At 46.8% G+C, this 16,979-nt stretch overlaps 1 protein-coding gene across 1 annotated transcript in view; it reads left to right on the top strand.

The window, feature by feature from the left end:
- TCERG1L (transcription elongation regulator 1 like) overlaps positions 1-16,979 on the top strand; it is a 153,958-nt gene that overhangs the window by 15,976 nt on the left and 121,003 nt on the right. Inside the window, exons 3-4 of the mRNA XM_075107863.1 lie at positions 836-913; positions 6,193-6,315. Coding sequence (XP_074963964.1) covers positions 905-913; positions 6,193-6,315 — 132 coding nt within the window. The 5' untranslated portion in view covers positions 836-904. The remainder of the gene's footprint in view (positions 1-835; positions 914-6,192; positions 6,316-16,979) is intronic.

Below are 16,979 nucleotides of genomic sequence, written 5' to 3'. Positions count from 1 at the left end.
GTTTGCAGCTCCGAGACCTACCAATCCATAGTCTGAGATTTATTGGGCATTAATCTGTCTTTTAACTATAAATTTACTCATTTACTTTTTGTGGTGTGATGTGTCAAGGTGGCCGCCGCGTTTGCTCGGTCCTGGTGAAGACGGGAAGCCTTTCAAAGACGAATTGAGTGATTGCTAAATTATTCATATGCAGTGTCTAGAAATCTTTACATTGGTTTCCTAAATCAGAGGAACTAGAAAAATTGGAAACCTCAGCTAATACCCTTGTAATAATGTGTCATTCTGAAAGGAATTAGAACTAATATTTTGTCACTTTTCAGCACTTTTTTTGTGAACACCGCTACACATAAATGCTTTGTGCTCCTTGATGGAAAGCTGTGGATGGCATATTTTGACCATTATCGAGATTGCAATCCAAGGAATATTGCAGGCTTGCATCCTAGTGACAATAATGGGAAACGATTACCGAGAGTGCATCTTCATTGTTAGCGTGGTGGGAAACCGAGGTGCTTGCAGGCGGCGTGAGAGGCATTTTGCACGGTGGATGGAGGCAGAGCCGGAGCAGAGCGTGCTGGGAGGGTGCGCTGACTGCCGCGGGGCCGCTTCGGGCCGGGGGGATGGAAAGCCCGCAGCAAAACGAGAGCTGCAGCGTGACCCGTTGAAATGAGGCCATTTCGCTACGGCTCCCACGGGACGTTACCTGGGGAAGCGCCACTGTGCTATTAGTACCAACACAGGGTAAACTCCGGGCTTTGGTACATTGACATTAAACTATGAATTTTTTTTTTTTGCTTCAATGTTTTCTTACACTGTTCTTTTCTTTTAACCCTTCCAGGGACATGACGACCAAGTGACTCCATTGAGGTTATTCTTCAGGGCATGGGGACAAGATGCTTTTGCAGGGATGCAGAATGTAAGTTTAATACTTTTATCTTTCCCTTGCTCTGTCATCCTTCAGGTGCGGGATTCAGAATTACTGTACGGGTATGCCTTCCCAAAGCACGTTGTAACTGAGCGATTAAAATACAAGGCTCCACGTTGGCTATCCGTGCTGCTGGCTCACCTCTCCAAGCAGGCCTCTTTGGCTAATTTTGTCCTAACATTCGGAGGCAGGGGAACAGCAGGCTCGGGGGGCTCATTCGCCAGCGCTCGCTGGGACGGAGCCATCTCACCTGCGTTATTTGTGCTTTGGCGTGGCCCTCGCTGGGGTTTTGAAGGACGCACAGGGAAGACCAGGGCAGCCAGGTGGAAGCAGCGGCGAATGCGGGGCCCCGTCCCGGTGCAGCCCTGACATGAGACGGGTGAACCACCGCGCTTCGGGGACCGCACCAGAACCGCCCTGGCTGCCCCAGCACAGCTTCCCGCCGGGACATCGGGCGGACGCCCTCAGCGGGAGCCTCGCTGGCAATACCTTGTGCGAAGGCGCCGAGTTCACATCACCAGCAGTTCCTCCAGCCTCATCCTCCCGCGTGCGCGATTCTCCGTGCTTTCCAAAGCCTGGAGAGGGCAAGGCAGTCGCCCCCGGGAAGGTGTTAGGCTGAAATGCCACGTAGGAGAAGGGACCTCTTCATCTTGCATCTCTAAAGGAAGGGGATTAATATTTTTATTTTGTAGTCATAAGCGGTACCTCCTTAATGGCCTTTGTAACCGTGATCATCGAGTATTAAGCACTATGTTTGATTCCATCTAGTTCTCCATGTGGTGACTAATTCCAGTCCCTGTAAGAAGTCATCAGGGTCTGCCAGAGCTGCCAGAGCTTCACTGCAATAAGCTGGAAGGGGTTTCCTAGATATGTTACACGCTGTAACTCACCGTTTCTGCCCATTTGCTCCTTACGTGCCCATTGACAATTAACATACCTCAAATATCTCCAGCCAAAACGAACTTGTAAATGATTCAGTCGTTTCTGTGTGTGGGTTATCAGCTGCCTCAAACATTAATAATCCTCCTATTATAAAAGCATCTTTGATGCGTGACTGATTTGGATGAACATCGAAGTGCTTTTTCCCCGAAGAAATGTGCTCATGTGGTCTCAAAATGGGGAATTTCTCATGTGACGCAGCGGTGTCGCCTTGGATCGTAGCAACGACCTGGGATCAGGCAAGGCCTGCCTTTCCGGACAGCCGGCGGCTTCCAGCAAGGATTTCTCTAAAAGTCCAGCCTCTTACTCAGAATAGCGATTGCTCAGAATAGCCTAAACCAGATGGACTCTGACTAGGTAAACATGAAAATAGGAACCTCAGAAATGTCTTTTATGTTTACTTTGAGGCAAAGTTATTTTAATGAATTCCAATTAAGTTTTTTTTTAAAAAAAATATCATGTTTGCCAGACAGTCCCTGTGGTTAACAAGAGATGCAGATGTTTTTTGCGCTAATTGTTCTAAGTGTTTCTCCACTTTGCATTCAGGGTGCACCAGCTCACATTGCCCCATGGTATTTAAATAAGAAAAACTGATTCCATGATGCTTTATTTCACCAAAATGGAAAAATAAAACCTGCTACACTTTGCATTTCAAAGTTACCTGACAAATTTTATAAACTTCTGAGCTTTAAAAAGAAACAATATTTCAAAGGTCTTTTGCGACACAGTAACTAAGCCATTCTAATTTATAATTCAGTTTTTTGTAGGAAAAAAATATCTCACCAAACTCTTCCACTGTGCCTAAAAACCTCCTCGCTGGAATCTCTCATTAAGTGATGTCACCAAATTGATTTGAAGCAACAATGAACTCAAGCCGTGTATCTCTTAGTTGTTGAATAGTCAATGTAAATCATGAAAACAAGTCAGAAATTAAACCACTGTGCTCCAGAAGAATATTCTAAGCTTCACTTGACATCTTTAGTTTGCTTCAGACAGGGAAATGTTCCTGGGGACATGTTTCTCTAGTTAAAGGAAAATTGTAATGCTGCAAAAAACACCGAACTTGTCAGAAACTTTGCAGTTATGCTCTTGAAAAAGAAAGCGTTGACTGGGTTTTTCTCATATTTTTCAGATCAATGTCAGAAAGTGCTATTTCATGGTGGTGAGCCTGCCTCGCAACCGCTCTCTGCTCAGGTCCCCTCAGGCTTCAGGGCTGCAGCCCCTTGCTTTTATTTTGGATGTACTACAAATGGTATCGCTGAGGTTCAGCCGAACGCTGTCAACTATGGGATGGGACCCTCTTTCAACGCGTTCATTTATTTAAAATAGCCGAGTCGGTGTTTTCATCTGGGTTTAGTTTTGGTTGTCCATATAAACCTGGTTAGCTCTAACCTTAACGTTAAATCTGACCTATGATATAGAGCCGTATTGGAATGCGCTGCTGCTGGTAATCGGAATTTCAAAGGCTGGAGAGACCGTCAATATATGCACAGTTTATCTTAGTGAAATTATTAAAAAACTACCCATCTCTAGTCAAGAAAGCTTCTTATGATTGGCAGAGTAAGGGTAAAGCTCCCGGGAGCTGCAGTGCCGTCTGGTCTGCCCTTGCCTGGCATCGCTCTGTGTCCCCTGGGAAAGGGTGGTTGGCCATGCTCTACCCTCAGCACGTGGACTCGCTCCGCGTCACCGTTCTAGCTCAAAATGGTCATTCCATGTGATGTTTCTCAAAAAGGCTGGCCAAACTTTGGGTAAGATAAAGCGAAGTGCACAAAAAATGGGGAAAGGATGTAGACGTGTTTCATTTAAGTGGGGAAGTCTATGCTTTGGTGGTTCAACTGTAATAAAAGCTCTGCAAATTAGGGGCTCTTCCAAATGTATTGTTTGGGAACAAAAACCCCAAACCCTCAAAAAAATATCACTCGCAGTAAAGCCTTGTGTGTATGCATATATATATAAACACACATAAAGCTGTAATTGCTAGCTATTTTTATGTTAATTAATTATATTGATCTCTACCATTATATGTGGTAGAGTATCCTGAGCTGGTTAACAATTCCACGTCTTTGATCTGACGGTGACCTTCTGGGGTTACTGTCACGTTCAGTGTCCCCTCACCCTCCTGAAAATGGCATTTCAAGGAGAGCAAAGGGGGTTTTGACATGGCGCACTTAAATATGTCAACCGATGTCAGTGTAAATTAGTATGTGCTCAACTGAGGGCCACGGGCTATTGGTATGGATCTCAGCGGGATTTAACAGAAGCCTAAAATCTGCCCTGTGCAATTCCTCATCTCACTGTTATCCCCAGGTGCCTCTGGCCATGGGCTGTGCTTGCATGGGGTCCCCCTCCGAGGTGGCGGGCAGAATTCAGCCCCCAGCGCTTGCCCCGGTGGCACACTGCCCATGGACTCCCGGGCCGGGTCTCCCCCGGGTACCTGGCCCTGGTCTGAGGCACACGGATGCCGTCGGCAGCACTGTCCGGCCGGTCTTTCTGCTCAGGTCCATGTGGTGAGGGTCTTCTTTCATACGTAAATTACTTTTTTTCCTTCATCTGCTGGTTCTTGATTGTGTTACGACATCGCACATAGGATATGGGGAGAATATTAGGAACCTTCAGGCACTGGGATGCTTATGCCATGACCACGCAGAGCTGCAGTACTACAGCTAACTTCTACTGTAGAACGTACACGAAATGAACACGTATTCCTGCTTTTCCCACCTGGAAACGTACTGTCGGTGCATGGAATGTTACTGCAGCTCGACACAAAGCTAAATGCATTTCAGACCCCTGCTTCTAGTGAGCCAGATTCCTTCTAAGAGATTTCGGCAGGCAAGCTGCCAAGCTTGAAACTGCAGCCACCGAGAGAGATTTCTTTTTGCTCTGGCTCATTAGCAAGAAGCAGCTGTTAGTTCATTCAGTATTAATGTCAGCCATAATGAAAGACACCCACTTGTACGAAGAGGTGAATTTGGAGAGAACTATAAAGAAGGACTCGGTGCCAAATTGCACGGTATCAGTCAGGGCGGTTGAATTATAACAAGACCCAATTTTTGTGAAACCATAAAGGAATAATGATAAAAGTAGAAAAAAAATGTACATGCGCCTGACTCAGCAGACTCTCACCATAATGCATGTGTTTGACTTGAAATTAATGCAACATATAAAATTAAGAGGACTTTTGCTGGGATGATTTCAAATGTCGAAACGTAAGAAAAAGAGAGAGAGGGAGCGCTATGTATGATACTGTTCATGCTTGATACAACCTGACTCTGCTGCTGCTTCAAGATTTTGCCGCGGGGAATAACTGAAAAAAAACCTTGCGAAATGAAACTCACTTCATTTATTTCCCCCTTCTGAAAAGAAAGGATAAGGCTTTACAAATACTTAACTGTTTTCCTCCCTTTTAAGAATTACAAAGGAAACAACAGGCCTGCAGTGAGGATATTCATTGCATTGCAAAACCAGAAAACGTAAAGCCAAAGTATTTGCTAGAGGAAATGCATTTTTATACGAATTACTAATTTTGCAGAAATACACAGGCACGGGGCTACTAAGAGAGGGGAGGGCAGGAAAGAAAATAACCCAGAAGGTGTCAGCCCTGCTTGCAACAATGGGGAGTAATTGGATTTACTACTCGTGTGCAAAATTCAGATGAAAGCTACTGATTTTATTTCATAAAAGAGAAAAAAACAAAAACAAAACCAAAAATTGTCTTCTGACTTGTTAGTGATGGGAAAGAATGAAGAATGAGGACGGGTGGCTCAGCAGCCCTTCGCCCCGGTGCGGCTGCGTGGGAAAGCGCCGCTCCAGCAGCCAGCGTTCGACCTGCGTGGAGGGGCTTTGCGGGACCAGCCCGCCCCGAGCGCCCCAGCCTTCGTTACGAAAAGCTGCTCCTGTGGTTGAAGTCCAGAGGGCGAGGACTCGATGCTCATGGAAACTGAGCTCCTCCGCTGCCTCCGGAGCTGCCCTTCCCAGAACGCAGCTGAAGCTGGTTGTCGCAGGCAGCCAATATCCCGCCGGTGCCCGGCGTTAGGATCAATAAAATACTTCTGCTGCAAGTGCTGCAAACGTGGCACCGTCGGCGCGTTGTGGCGCGGCAGCAGAGCCCTCGCCTGCCTCGGGCGGGCCTGCCCGGCCGCCGCCTGCCTCTCCCAGAGCAAGCCCTGTGGCACGGAGCCTGCATAGCTGGGCAGATGCTGCGAGGGAGAATGTATCGGAAAGGAAAAACACCCTCCCACGCCGCTGAGGCGGGTTTCATCAGTACTTTGCCCGCGAGCCCAACGCACGTCTGGGGAGCTGGAGATTGCCTAATTATTTCTCTCCCCCTGCAGCGGTGTCGATGGGCTCTGCAGCATCTCGGACTTCGTGATGCCCCATCTTCTGGGACTTCGCGCACGCGGTTCACGTGGGTGGAAGACGGAGGTGAAGGCAGGCGCGTGAATGCCACCGGAGCGGTACATCTCAGGGTTCGGCTCTCACGTGCAATAAGCACATCCGCGTGGGTGTCAATTACAGAGGTAACCTCTCTTTCCCTGGGAAGCCTCATCGGTTTCCCAGCCAGCCCTCCCAAACTTGCTCTCTTCTCACCTAAATTCGTCTTTCTCAAAAGGAAACCCTCCTTCTAGGTGGCACCAGTCTCATTTGTAAAACATCTGACCAGAGAGGCGGGTTTCTGCAAACATCTAATTCCAAATGTTGCTCTCAGCCATCTCCTCTCTCTGGACGCTTTCAGCTCCACCAGGCTCTCAGTTGCTCTCTTGCTCTTTTTGTTGCTGTTAATCCCTGCCTTTGTTAGGCTTTAAAGCATGGGAAATTTGAGCAGCAGCCCAGGGCGAAGGAGAAAATCCCTGTATGCAGGCGAGGGGGATGAGGAAGGGAGGAGGTGGGAGGAAGGGGAGCACGCAGGAGGTTCGGTGCACTGGCACAGGCTTAGGGAAGAGCTGGGCACCTCCAGGGGGTAACACTGCGACAGGGTAAACGTCTTAAATGTCTTCGCTCAGTCATGTAGAATGACTGCTTTGAGGTCAGGCAGTCGTGAGGGTATCAGCCTACTCCTGGGAAACTTAAAGCTGGTCTTGTACCAGTTTTAGAGAAACGTGTAGTTTGTAAAATCACAAGAACCATCCAAGTAACCTTTCAAATTAAAGTTATAAAAAGGACCAAATCCAGCGCGTAGGATCAGATTTGTGTCACGCTGTGCCCTACAGCCACGGTGACCAGTGTCGCTACAAGCCAGACTTGCACCCCGGTCCCTGCAGCGTTTCACACCCTCCTGGATGCTGACAGCTGTCAGACTGTATGAAAGGAAAACAAATTAAAGGAACAATCACTTTGCCACTTAAAAAATCTGTTCTAAACAGAAAATGGGTTGGGTTTCAGGGTTTTTTGGTCTGTCAATTCCTGAGCTTAAGCAATTAAGATCCTTTCCCTGCTCCAGGAGCTGAGCTGTCAGTAAGGCAGAAATTAATTTCCATAAGCAAAACCCTTCTCCACCTTTCACTGCCACAGGCCAACCGTGGTGACACCCAAATAGGTCACACCCGAACAACGTTCTCGTTTCTCGTTTTTGCCGCGTGTTACACGCCGGAGTCGCGGAGCAATGCCCTGCCATGGAGCAGAGCCGTCTCCAGCAGCACCTCGCACGGGCTGGCTGGCCTCTCCTCCACGACCCCGTCCCAGCAGGGGCTGGAGCCCGGGCAGCTTCCTCGCGCGCCGAACCCACGAGCAGCAGCAGGACAGAGGGGAATCAGGCCTCGCATGTTAGCAAATAACCCGTGTTAGACCCTTTGGGCCGGACCCTCCCTCTGCCCTGGATGCTGGTTCTCTGCTCTTGACAGAGGAACGTGCCCCTGCCGTTTCCAGCCAGCTCTCCCCAGCACTGAAATACCAAGAGAAGAACACTTCGGGGAAGGTCACATTTGCAGGATTTCGGGTTTTCCTCCAGATCACTTTACTGCATTTTGATCCAGCTGTCAGCACAACGCTCCCATATTTGTATGCATAGCTAGCCAAATGCAGGGCCTTTAGTGGCAAAGGGATGGATATTTTCAGCCACAGCAGAGACCGCTTTATGCCCCGGGGCATGAGAATTTCCCTGGTAGAAAAGTCTGACCTAATTCCCTACTTGGCTTTATACTCGTGACACCTCCTTCTGAGTTGAAGAGGAAAGCCCAGGTCCCCCGATAGACAAAGCAAAGACCGTGTCTTTGCTGAGTGCTGCACCCATGGAGCAGCGAGGGGTTTCTGTGCCGGTCTGAGGCTGGGCTTCACCCCTGCACCTCCAGTCCTGGCCGGTGCCGTCCACTCCCTGGGATGGAGAGGAGAGGAGGTGGAGGACAGCCCCGGCTCCCCGCGGTCCCCCCAGCCACTGCGGAGGAAGGACACCCGCACCTCCCGCAGGCGTTGGAACATGTTTATGTGCAGCGTTTAGCACAATAAACCTCAATGCTGAGCTTGGCTTCTTGGTGCTAACAGTGTCTCCAGATAATTAAGACGAAGCAGAAAGTTTAAGGGATTGAGACATGTCATCTATTAAAGTTAGTAACGGATATGTAGTTAAGCTCACTGTGCTCCTGCGGAAACCTAAGCCAGTTTTTATGCAGGGCAATTTCAGGGAGTTTTCTAGATTTAAAGTTAGCAGGATTGTAAGGGTGGGAAAAGAGGAAGAAGGGAGATATGAAATGGGAAAGCAAACAACTCAGCTGATTGGGGCTGAGGGGAGAGAAATTCAATTCTCATTGCAGCGCTAAAACAAACAGATAAAATCAAAATCAAAGCAAAATAGATGAAATGCCAAATAGTAAAAACATATTGTAATGGGAGAGGACACGTAGAGTTAGTTCTGCTTCAAAGCCGTGCACAAGCCATACATGTGACTTATGTGAAGCAAAGTCTGCCTGTACATAAAGAGGTGGGAATGCAGTTATTTTGAAGGCTTCCTCTGAAAGCCTTTTGGCTGGCTTTCACAGCCAGGCTGGGGTTTTTCAGGTTCTTTATTTTCTCACCTTCCCCCAACACACTAGGATTATGGCAGGTTTTGGGGGTGCAAAACACCCAGACAGGTAAATTCAGTTTTCTTGAACTTAGGCAAGAGTATCAACTTCTGTGCCCAGCCCCACCGCTCCTGTGCAGACCACCGCCGCAGCCGGCAATTGCAAAGATCTGATTTTTCACCTTGTCTTTCTCTGCTTTCTAAAGACAAATGTTGGTGCTCCCCAGCAAATTGGCACCTTTCGTTCTCATCATGTTGCCAGCACAGCCTGGGAGTGCAGAAAATGATGTTGCTCCTAAAGTGGGAAATATTAAGGTCACGCGTATAATCTCAGTGTCTCTCCCAAACAGCTTTAAATGTGCTAGAAAAACACCTTTTCCCACCAGCTTTGCCCCGGGAGGGTGAGAACGCGCGATGTGCAGAGCAAACACAGGTGTGATGCTGGCGAGGTGCTGCCACTTGCCTAGCCACGTCTTAGCCTGGGAGGTGGGAGATGGGGGTCAGCAGCTCGGACCAGGGGAGACCTGGGCACTGCTTTTGCAGCTCTGCTGTCACCAGTCGTTCACCTGACGCAAGATAGGAAAGAGTTAAAGGCTTTGGGGCTAAAGCAGCCTCAGGTTCAAGTAGGTAGGGTGCCTTCTCCCCCTGTTACTACCCATGGAAAGGCAGGAGGGTAAGGGCAGGGTGGGTCTCGCCTTCACTGCCCACACCTGGTGGCAATCCCACACCTGGAAAAAAAAGCCGCAGCCAGAGGGGATAAAAGGGCTGGGGAGGGCAGGGGCTGTTTGCAAGGCAGTGGGTACAAGGTCTGTCCTTCTGTCCCAGTGAGTGGCTCCGAGTGCGCGGGTGGGTGCGATGGTGCATGGCTGCGGTTGGTTCTCGTTGACCCTTTCACTGCTGTGTGGGTTATGGGAGGGTATCATCATCCTGCCACAGTCTGCCTTCTCCTGCAGCCTCTGCTCCTTGCCGCTGTTTCATGTGCTGGCTGAAATAGGGAGGTGACTAAAAATAACCTGGTTTAAGTGCGGTCTCAGACCTTCTTCGTGGCTGGTAAAGAAAAGTTCTTTTTTTTTTTTTTTTTCCCCAATGATATATGTGGTTTGCCTGCATCTGTCATTCCTCTCTGAAATAATCTTGCACAAATTATGGCTAAGGGGATGTCTGCAATGTGATTTATCCGCTGGCAGATAATCTAACGCTGTAGCGCTCTGTGCTGGGCAAGGACTCGGCGAGCTCCCCGTCCCTGCTGCTCTGGGGGGTTCTAGGCTGCAGGGCCACGTACAGTGGCGCTGCCTCGCCCGACCCCGCGGTGCGGTGAACCATGTCAACGCTTAACCTGAGCGTGCTGTTAAATTTGCCTTCCGAACATGTAACGCTTAATTTGTAACCCTTCCGAGCTGCTAAAGAGTGCCTTAACGACGGGGCCCGCTCACGCGTGCCGCTGCGTCTCCGCTTGGTGATGGGAAACCCAAGCTCGGGGCGGGGAGCGGGGGAAGGCTCTCCAGTGCCGATAGTGGCATCAGTGTGCAAGCGGGTTTTTAGGAGAAAATGGTGAAGATAACCATTCCTCAAATTTATAAGTGCATGTGTGTGAGTTTTCGCCACCAAGTAACCACTGTTTGCTTTTCCCTACCCTGGGAAAGAGTTTTTTAGGTACAATGATATGATGAAGTCGTTATCTCCAGCCCCACATTTCCTGCAAATACTGAATGAACTGATAAATGGTTACTTCTTTTCAGTTTAGTATGGGATAGTTATGAATACCTAGACCACAAGTAGGCTTATTACAAAAGCTCTGTTCTCATTAGGAAATTCAAATGTGCGTTGATTTTGCATATACATGTATTAAATTATCTGGTTTCAAGGATTCCCATGGCATAACATTATGCATGTGGTAGGACTATGTGGGTCACAAGTGACAGTGGTGGGGAAAAAAGCCCCAAAGTTCATGGATTATATTTCTTCTATGTTGTTAGCATTGTAAAAAATTAGATACTAATTTGACTATGTATTGGGTTTTTCATTTTATTTTGGCCAGACCTTCTGTTGTGCTGTACCCTTCTCCCAACTCTTCAAACCCCTCTATATTTAGAAGAGGGGGAGAGGGGGACGAGTGCCCTTTCTCAGGGGGCATTTTCAAGCTTAAAGTAAAAAAGGAGTTCAAAATGCCTGAGAATCGTCTTTCCACTACTCTCGCTAGGGATGTGCTACTGACGGAGCACAGCCATGGCTGGTGTATTAAAAACATTATTTTTTCCTAATGAAGCGACAATCAAATTTTATTTTTCCTAAGTGAAGCCTTACTTGCTGATTCAAAATGCATTCATTTGCAGCTGTCATCATTAATTGCATGTTATCAGGTAATTTTACACAGTGTGATTTACGCAGCCAGCTGTGAAACACTGCATTAAATGCATTACTGAGAAGAGACCTAAAGGTGAGCTTTACTGAGAATCATAGTTAGAAGAACGGTGGATTCCATGGTGAAATCTCCTTTTGCAGGTTGTAATGAAGGCGTACACGCTGTGCGCTTGCTTTGTTTGCTAGGTAATGTTCTGTCTTCGTCGTGGGGCAAAAACAAATAAAAGAAAATGCTCATTTAGGAGTGTCACGGTGCTGTCGAGCTGAGAGAAAGTGCATGACTAAGTGGAAGGCTTCAGGAAGAAAAAACCATTAATAACAGGAGGTAGCAGGAGTCACTGGCAGGCATGAGGCAACATTTGTAATTTTGGAGGTTTCTGAATTAGACAAGTTCTAGAAGCGCAAGTGCTTTTTTTTATTGATCCAAGATGTGTTTTCCTTATTCTCTGCTGTCTCACGATGAGAGCATTACTGCAGTTTCTTTTTGTATTAGACAGTTTTATATCTGCTCGTCCTGACGGCTAACACGGGTACAATAGAGACGCGCCTGTCAAGTGAGGGGGACGGGCAATGAGACGGTTGCTTTTGCACCTTCCATGTGATCACCGCGACCAACTGGAGCCAGCATAGGTAGAAATACTACTTAGTAGTATGCATTGCTTATATATGGTAGTAGACAAATAAATAACATGGATAGATGGATTAATGCTGAGATGCATTTTTAAAAACTGCCAGTCTGCTGCTCTGCACCAGAAAAATAATCCGCGGTTTGGGATTGGGAAGGAGCCTTCGTGCCAATAATCCGCGGTTTGGGATTGGGAAGGAGCCTTCGTGCCAATAATCCGCGGTTTGGGATTGGGAAGGAGCCTTCGTGCCAATAATCCGCGGTTTGGGATTGGGAAGGAGCCTTCGTGCCGGCGGCGTGCGCTCGCTGCGGCTGGGCGTCCAGGCGCCCAGGGAAGCGCGTCGGCTGCCGGAGGTCAGCGCTCTGGCCCTCCAATTAACACTTATAAACCCACAGGAAACAAACCACTTATTTCTGTGTGTTCCCTTGTTTGTGTTTTGCATAAGGGCATGCCAGCGCGCTCCCCGCCAGCGTTACGTGCATACATCTTTTCTGCTAATTTTTGCTCGGGTGCCTTGGTGCAAGGTAAATAACCAAACACTCCACTGGTGCCTGTCGTGGTCCTGGGCCCCCGTCCTTCGGCAGAGCTGGGCATCCCAGCGGTGGAAGCTTCCCGCTGTATTTGCTGTATTGACGTGCCAGTGATTTAAGTGAATGGAGGAACAGAGCGGAGGCAGGGGCTGGGTGTGTAGGAATCCTGTTGAAACCGATCCCTTGCTGGTAAATAACGTATGTATTCTAGTCCTCACCGAAGGCAGGGGAGGAGAGGTGTTTCCCCGAGCCTGGGAGATTGTAGATCTGAGCTGTTGTTGCTCTACATTTGGAAACTATTGTTTCTCAAATACTCCAGGAATTGGCTATATCGAAGTTTATGTAAACAAAAAATATTACCTCTAATAAGCCATATCTTACTAGCAGTACGGACACATTTCTAAATCCTTGCTTTTCAGAGAGATGTAATGTGCAATCCAAGACTATAAAACATTGAACTCTGCAAGCTGTTCTCTGCCTGACAACCAGGTAGTGATTAACTTAAATGATGCCTTTCTACACAGAGTATTTCAGCGTCTAATGAACTTCTGGATAATACTGATTGCAATCAGTTCTCTGTCCAAAATTCATAAAATTATGGCTTTTCTTTTGCAAAACAATTCAGAAACTTTAAGCATACATCTTCTGCCAACTGTCCAATGAATATTAATCTACTTGTAATAAACTATCTTATGAATAATTCCAGTTTCACAAAATGAGCGAATTTAAGATATTGCAAAGTTAAATGAACCATTAGTGATGTATCTCTTGTAAATATTGCCAATTATTGGATGTTGTTTCAGAGTTTTCTGTCGCATACTTTTATTCCTTCCTTTATGAAGATGTTACAAAGAGTTTCTAACTTTTGTTCCTTATCTATCTTTTTATTGTCTCTATTGAAATGTGAGATGGATCTATGTTGGATTACAATGGTTATGGCCCATTGCTACGCATGAAAAAGGCTGAAATGTGATGAACAGAAGGCAGGAGATGATGAAGTAGCTTGATAAAATGGGGGCTAAAGATGCCTCAGTTAATTTGACTGATAAGTCATAAGACTAATGCCTCAGTCTTAAACTACCTACCTTACCCAGGGCAAGACTTTCAGCCTACCTCAACTCCCCATATTATAAAACAAGGATAATATTCCCTATTCTGTTTAAAAAAAAAAAAATCTTTTCTTGATGAGAATACTTGGGCACCTTCCTGTGCGAGTGTGCTGCTTAGCTCCGGGTACGAAGTTCTGTTACCTGGTTTTTAATAACAAAATTTGCAAGGCCTAACCAAATTCAGCTTAGCTGTTGTTTTATTTTTTACTTATCTTTCTCAGCTGTGTCCTCAGATTATGAGCTTGTTGCAGTGCCCCTTTCTCTCAGACCTGCATTCCTGCTCTTCTCTTGTTGGGTGCCATTAACTGTTATTTCTGCGAAGCCTCAGGACCCAAAAACAGTGGCAGGGGGTGGGAGGAGGCCCCCAAACTCACATGGTCTGTCTTTACTTAACCATATATTAGTTAGTCACTGATTTCTGTGAGGTCTCTGCCTTCAGGAAGCTTCATTTGAGTACTGTGGTGGCGAGTGTCATGTGAAGGCAGCAACCAGTAGGGTGCCAAGAGGTACTCTCAAGAAATAAGTGTTTTTCACAGCTACTAGTGTATAAACCTCGGCACACAAGGGTGGCTGAGCAAATGTTGGCTTCGCTGGCTCATGTGCCTACACCTGGGAGTGAATGGGAATTCCCAGAGGGATTCAGGGAGAGGTTGGAAGAGCAAAGAGCGCAGGGTTCCTCCCACAGTAATGGCCCCATCCTGCAGCAGCCCTTCTCGGACGGGGCGTTTATGCCCTTTGCCTTGAGTGCTGGGAGCGGCTGAAGGTCTCTGCGAGGCGCCCCGACGCGGCTCCGGCTCCGTAGCCTCTTCAGGCACTCCCCGTCTCTGCCTTGGTGAGACAGCAGCATACACCCAAAGCAGGGGAAGAAATGAGTCCACTGATGCTTTCAAAGTAATTGCCTAATTTTAAACAAATCAATATTATCTTAACACGTTGTTTTCCCATTGTTCTTTTATTTTCAAATGCATGTTACTCATTTCTGTAGATCAGCATCAGACAGGAGATGTGAAGATTTGCCTTTAGAAATCCCAAAATAGTCAAACCGTGTGAGCTTAATTATTAATCACTAAAACTGCAGTGAAAAATTCCCTAAATTGCTTCCTTCAAAATAAAGGGTCTAGTAAACTGTGGAAAAAGCAATTTTAAAGAAAATGTTTATAGCAGTTAGATGATTTATTCCCTAGAAACCACTCTCAGCTTGACTTTTTGGAAGCTCTCAGTAAAAAAATAAATTACTACTTTACACCATGTAAAATTTTAAAGTAGACAATAAAGTCATAATGACAGTGGCCTACTTTAATCTGCAATTTAAAGCATATTAAAAGAGTAGACTCTTTGTATTTAAAGCTTTTAAAGCTGTTGTTATGTCTGATTATAGGAATATCTTCATAATTGCTGAAATTCACCCATTTATTTTGTTGAAGAATATAATTGACACGTGAAGAAGCGAATAGGGAAGAGAACGAACGGGGTCGTGCTTGCCTCGTCTAATCCAGTGACGGGCGAGGGTTCTCCCTGAGTGAGCACAGATCAGAAATGGTGCTTTGAGCAAGTTACCTCTTCCTCTTTAAAATGCTACCTGTGATTTCCACGGTGTCAGTGGCTGGACTCTGGTGTTCGCACAGCCGGTGGTTCAGTATTGCGGAGAGTTCATCAAAACCACCGAGCTGAAAACCTCTGACTAATTAGAAGTCAGCTGTATGGCAGACATAAATCCATTTCCCCTGAGAAATGAGGTGAGACGTGAATCTCTGCTTCCAAACTTCAAATGGTTAAAGAATTTAGCTATTTATAAAAATATGCAAGCTGTACAGAGACAGATAAGGGTTGCTTATGAATAACATTACCCTATAATTCTCATCTGACGCTCTTATCCTTTCTCTGCCATTGCTACAGAGATTGCAAAGTAGATAACAGGGCCATTTGTAAATTAAACAAAACGTTTTTTATAAATTATTCTAACATTTCAATTTGTTTCTCGTTTTCCAATTGGGGATAATTTGGACCTGACCTTTTTCCTTCACTCTCCTTAGCCCGTCTCTCAGCTCGGCGCTCGTCTCTTGCCGACTCCCGCCGGCTGCGCAGAGCCCTGGGCTCTGGTCTGTGCTCTGGGGTGCTTCCTCGTGTCACCCAATAGCCCTGTTTCCATCTTGATTCGGATGACAGTTCCTCTCCGCGTCAGTCCTCCATAAAATAACGCAGGCTCTCACTGGTATCGTCCCATTTTAAAGGCGCGTGGTGGCCCTTCGCCCTTGGGGCCGATGGCGCTGAGGATGCTCCGCTCCCGCCACGTGGGCGGTGGTGTGCTGAACGGCCCCCGCGGGTGCGACTTCGGGCAACCGCGGCCTTGTAGGTGTTGCCTTCTCTGTTTTCAATCCCGTGATTAATAGCTCTGTTCTCTGCAGGGGTTGGCAGCTTATTTCCTTTGTGCTGCCTCTGTAGCTTCGGGTGCTTGTTTAATTTGCACAAGGACCTACAAGGGGAAGGCACACACCCGCTTGTGCTTGCAAGTAGACCAGCCACTCTTTACTGGAGAAGTCGTGTGCTTAGGAGAGGTATTTAATAAATGGTTGCAACGCCAATAAAACCTACACTAAATAAATGCTTCCAGCAAAGCTCGGTCTGTTCTTGCTGTACCGGGAGCGCACGTCCCTGCCCCCCGAGCGTGGCCACGTGCACGTGGCCGGGGAGGTTGCGAAGGAATGAACTGGAGCTGGTTTGTAGAGGTGATTATTCAACTTTGTTCTTTTATAGAAAATTAATTAGGCTATTATCAGTGGCTCAGCAGCAGCAGGTTGCCATGTGGTTCTCGTGTGTGTGGGTGTAGTCCTGAAGGTTTTCTGAATCTTTTAATTACTTGTCATGAGTGTAGCAAAGCCTTGTGGAGATACATGCCTTTGGAGAAAAATATTAATACTATCTGCATGGGAGGCTGTGGGGAATACTTCCAGCTAGGTGCCTAGAGTCAAACCTGCTTGAAACAGTCTCTGGGAGAAATAAAATCAGAAGGAACAATGCCATGGGTTTGAATCCATGTTACAACAGCAGTGGGGATATATACATTAGGTTTTTAATTTTCAGTCTCACCAAATCTGGCTACCGCAGAGGGTTTCAGAGGGCCTTTAGCATTGCCAATATTTTCTTTTTCTCCACTAAAAGCATCCTTTCATGTGTTTCCTTCTTGAAAAAAGCCCTTCCTGTTTTCACTTGGCTAGTCTGGTTTCTCATATACATTTTAAAGATGTTCTGTTTAAGAACAGAAAACACCTCGTCCGTACGCAAGCTGTGTTAAATTCTTCAGCTGTCACTGGAAACAGGAAAAAAAAAAAAAACAAACCCAAACCCTTAATAATTAATAGCTCCCTTGGAAGCTGCCCGTATAGCATCACCCGGGACAGACTGCGATGTTCTTCAGCAGCTTGGACCTGCTAAGCTCCATTAGGGGTTTCCTGAACAACAAATGCAGTATCTGGTCCATCGTCCTCATTTATATCTTTTAAT

This window comes from Phalacrocorax aristotelis, chromosome 12 (assembly GCF_949628215.1).
Source record: "Phalacrocorax aristotelis chromosome 12, bGulAri2.1, whole genome shotgun sequence".
NCBI lineage: Eukaryota > Metazoa > Chordata > Aves > Suliformes > Phalacrocoracidae > Phalacrocorax > Phalacrocorax aristotelis.
The sequence above is the reverse complement of the archived record's forward strand: the minus strand, read 5'-3'. Positions and strand labels throughout refer to the sequence as shown.